General features: G+C 39.1%; 1 protein-coding gene across 1 annotated transcript in view; it reads right to left on the bottom strand.

The window, feature by feature from the left end:
• Nucleotides 1-1,525: 1,525 nt before the first annotated feature.
• LOC104494334 (alpha-1-antitrypsin-like) overlaps nucleotides 1,526-4,366 on the bottom strand; it is a 3,342-nt gene continuing 501 nt past the window's right edge. Inside the window, exons 2-5 of the mRNA XM_010137150.1 lie at nucleotides 4,104-4,366; nucleotides 3,341-3,611; nucleotides 2,465-2,612; nucleotides 1,526-1,732 (exon numbers count right to left, since the gene is read on the bottom strand). The exon at nucleotides 4,104-4,366 is cut by the window's right edge and continues 12 nt beyond it. Coding sequence (XP_010135452.1) covers nucleotides 1,526-1,732; nucleotides 2,465-2,612; nucleotides 3,341-3,611; nucleotides 4,104-4,366 — 889 coding nt within the window. The remainder of the gene's footprint in view (nucleotides 1,733-2,464; nucleotides 2,613-3,340; nucleotides 3,612-4,103) is intronic.

Genomic DNA, 4,366 nt, shown 5'->3' with positions numbered 1-4,366 from the left:
CTTATTGGTATACTTACAGCTATGATTTACTAATATGATAACATTAATTTGATGACAAAGAAAATAAAGATCACCAAACAGATAATTATGTTTTAGAAATATTCACCATAACTTTAAGTTATATTTTTCACAGACATTTTAAGACACTGAAATCCAAAAAATTACCATTTATATTTACTTTTTTCTGACAAATTTGAGATATTCTATAGGAAAAGTTTTGATTAATCTGCAATTTAAGCATTTTCTTTTGCTTTTTCTATTTTTTATGACATGCTAAGTTTAAAAATTCCAAGAAAAAATAATAAAATAATTCAAATATTTACTGATTTGTGGTTATTTCCTTTCGTAACTGTAAAACTGTCTAGTGTAGCTGGTATGCTAAAATTCTATTATTTGACTCACTATAAAGCAACACAATAGCAATAAGTTAGACTCAAGAAATCTGAAGTGAAAAGGTACAAACATCAATTCACTCTATGTTTCTATTCTATAACACTAAACCACCGTTAAAACTTCCGAAGATTACTTCTGAGATATGACCTCCATTTTGTACGTGTGTCTGTGATAGCTAAAGCAGGTGAATGGTCCCTGGGAAATCTCTGCTGTTCCTATTGAAGAAATACAAACTCTCTGGACTTTGAAATTTTCATTCCCCTTCTTTTCTACCACGGTCTGGTAAGTCTAGCAGGAAAGTGTGATAGTGGCAGTGGCATCAGTAGAAGAAAAGAGAAATTACATGGATCACATCCATAAAAATGAAACTGGAGGTGTCATGGACTGCTCCACAATACTTTATCTCAGGGCATTGGCAATAATGGTTATGTTAGCAAGATAAAACAGAGTCTTTTTGCTGGTATGGCTGTCTTCCTTACTAGGATAAACATTATTTGTAAAGGAAAAACAACCTTCTTGTCTTCAGGAGTACAGCTTCCACTGAGAAGGAGCCAAGAGGGAGGCAAGCTAAACCGGCTGCGCTCATTAGCCTTTTACTTAGTGTGCCTGTCCTTCAGTGTCCCAATCCCTGATCCTGCAGCTTCACACCATACTTGGTAAAAAACAAAGAAATTAATGGAAATTCATTCCAATATTAAAGGAATCTGCATTTAAGACTAGTCATCAAAGGGTAGTAGATTAGACAGACAGGACTTACACCTCACATCTCTTTTTCCCTGTTTCCTGCTCTCCCGTACAAACACTGTGAGTGTACAGCAATAGCTACATCACCTGGAGACGTTGAGTCTTCTCAAATATCCCACTTGAGCATGTCAGGAAGGGTTTCTTACAAAATTGGTGAAAAGTGACTTGTATTTCATTAACATTACGAGCTATGCCCGACTGTAGACTGGGGGAAATGCCAGTGACTTTTGGACAAGGACAAACAGGTTTTGTTTTAAGGGATTGATAAAATGTGTAAGTATAATGGCTGAAAGATGAGCACTAGTACGTAGTGGTATGCACATATAAATGTTTGTGGGATCACAGGAATTCTGCCAGCAATATGCATAATTGCATGTCCTCTGGTTGATCAGTCTTTTTTCAGAGGGTTTACGATTTTCCCTATGAAGAGGATGGTGCGGGTGTTTATATCCAGAATCACCAGGAGAAAAGGCCTGTTGAATCTGACTCGAGGTGGATGAGGAAACTCGCCAGATCTCCAGGTAACTTCTTTCACCGTGGCTCCTGCCGCTTCAGTGCCATTCTCATGAACATTCAGCACAGCTCTGTGGATCACCTTCAAGGACACAAAGCAACACAGCTTCCAGTTGACAACCCAGCAAGAACAGAGCAGCCCTCCACCTGCCTTGCTCTTGCCAAAGGGATCCCTGAATGCGGCAAGACCACCAGCACCGGCCTCTAGGAAGGTCTTCACCAGCCGCTCCCCTTCCAACCACAGCGCAATCAATCATCAGATCACTCCTGATAGCCTCCTTCACTGTGAGTGAGGAGAGTAACTGCCAAACAGCGGACAGCCAAAGAGCACTCAAGATGACTGATGTCAACGAACTCTTCAAAGAAACCTGGTAATTTAGCCTAGAATTAGTTCTGCCTTTGGCAGCTTCATGTACTATTGTGAATTTACCCTATCATCTAGCTGAAAAGAATAACTTCCTGAGAACACCAGAAGGGCAGGAATAACAGCCTTTTGCCCTCTCTAGGTGGAATTAGAGGAAATGTTACCAAAGCAAATGTGCTGCATTTAGATAATTTTATTTAGTAGCCGGAAGAATATTTAATTATATGTATGTGTTCTTTCTTGACCTTGAATCATGTACGTGTAACCCCTTGTAAGCGTGTTTGGCTTCAGGTTTAGGCAAGATAGGGATTGCTTTGCTTCCAAACTAACAGGTTTTGATGAGTAAGTGATGTTTCAGAGAGACTGAGATCAGCTTTTCACTGGATATTAATGTCAGGTTCCTGGGAACAGGCAAATCCTGTGGTTGCTGTGTCTCATGTGCTGACTTACTTTTGAAACCATCAGTCCAGGCTCCTCTGTTATCCCTGACAGATCAGCTTGTTCAGTGAACAGATCAATAATACCCACTTGTTTGACTATCCTTTTCACATCATAGGTACCAGAAATAGAAAATTTTGGAATGTGCAGATGTATTTTTCTGTAACAAATAACACAAATAGGGACAAATTGCCATGTAGGTAAACACCCCTCAATGGCTTCAATATAGTAAATTTCATATTTATTTTTCTTTATCTTAAAAGCCTTCTCTCAGGGTTCAAATAGCACTTCTGAGCAGGTTAGCTATCTAATATAGAGGGCTGGAGCAGAATAAGCCCATGTTATCCTCTGTGTCCACAGTGGGGTTCAAGGAGCAGGGTGGAAGACACAACTATACTAATTCTGTGGCAAACAGAGCTACTACTGCCAGGCCGCAGGTTTTTTTTCAAAAAATTGTACCCAGCTGTCCTAAGGCCCCATTTGATTGGGGCGTGGGTCATCACGTAAATAGTCGCAGTAATGGTGAGTGAATAAAAGTTCCACTTTTACCTACGATGCCCTCAACACCCTAACACCCAATAGCTACTCTGTTGCAGTTTCACAATGCCCGTATAAGACAAGGGTCTGATAACTTCATTATGGTGCTAAGTAACCTGATGTTCAGCCAGGAACTTAACCCAAGACAGATCCCAAGTTTAATGCCCTATTTGTTCACTACCCACAGCTCCTTTTTGTTTTCTAATTAAGAAAAGAGAAGTCCTGCACAGAGAGGGACCATTGAGTGAGGAGAGTTCAGTAAAATAACCTGGCCTTTAATGTTATGTCTTGGTGAGACAAACAACACTAATCTATAACAGGTTCACCTCACAACTTAGCAAAAACACTTACCTGTCTTGGAGGAACTTCTCCCATTTAGATACAGTCCTTTTCAAGAGAGCATCTTCCACCTGTTTCATCTTGCCTTCATCAGGCAAAACAAATAATGCTGCAGCATTTCCATTGTAAGGTATCTGAACCAGCCAACAGGACAGCTCTTCATCAAAGTAATTTCTGTAGTAGCCCTTTCGATACATCATGTCAACCTTTACAGACATTTTCTGATCCACAAAAAAATCCTCCTGTTTTGTATATAAAGTACTGAAGGGTTTCTCCCAATGGGCTTATGACAAAAAGAAAAATAATTCAGTGGAATACAAAGACAAATGGCCACAGTCAACAAAACAGAATCTAGTCTCACAGCCTTCCTTTCATCAGAGCAAATATCTTTTTCAAGTTACTGCATCCTCAAGTGTTACAGCATTGCAGCTGCCTTTTTTTTTTTTTTAATTTCAGGTGCTTAAAAGCAATTACAGACAGATAATAGTGAAAGCACCATCTTTCACTAGAACATGGGTCTATAATCACATTAAAGAATTTACCAAACTCAACAAAGACATTTGTTAAAAAACCCAGTCTTTGACTCAACCAGATGAGGACACATTTATACTGGTGACAAATGTATACCATTTTAAAGCAATATTTTCCAGACAATAAACAGGGTTTCCTCCATTTAAAATATTAAAACTACAGTTTTTTCCTCTTAAGTTTTCATTCCCTGTAATAAGCAGTAAGCATCTAGGTTACAACCTTCACATCCTTTGATTTTTCTTACCTTTAAAGAAGACGTAATTAACAAGAACCATTGCAGTAAGAGGATCAAGGTTTTCCACTAGTTTAACAATTTTCCCATTTGTCTTTTCCTCAATATAACTGTTGATCTGATTCGCAGCTCCAGAGGAGTTGTTAAAGTCAGTAGAAAAGACTTCGGATTTGTAAAAGCTTTTGGCATCATCCAAGAACTTCCGTAGTGGTTTTAGTGTCTCTTCTATAAAAAGGGCATTGCCCAGGCTCAGCTGGAGCCCACTGTCTGAACGG

The sequence above is a fragment of the Buceros rhinoceros genome, unplaced genomic scaffold, assembly GCF_000710305.1.
Source record: "Buceros rhinoceros silvestris isolate BGI_N320 unplaced genomic scaffold, ASM71030v1 scaffold12725, whole genome shotgun sequence".
Taxonomy (NCBI): domain Eukaryota; kingdom Metazoa; phylum Chordata; class Aves; order Bucerotiformes; family Bucerotidae; genus Buceros; species Buceros rhinoceros.
Note: the sequence above shows the minus strand (reverse complement) of the source record. Positions and strands in the feature narration are given on the sequence as shown.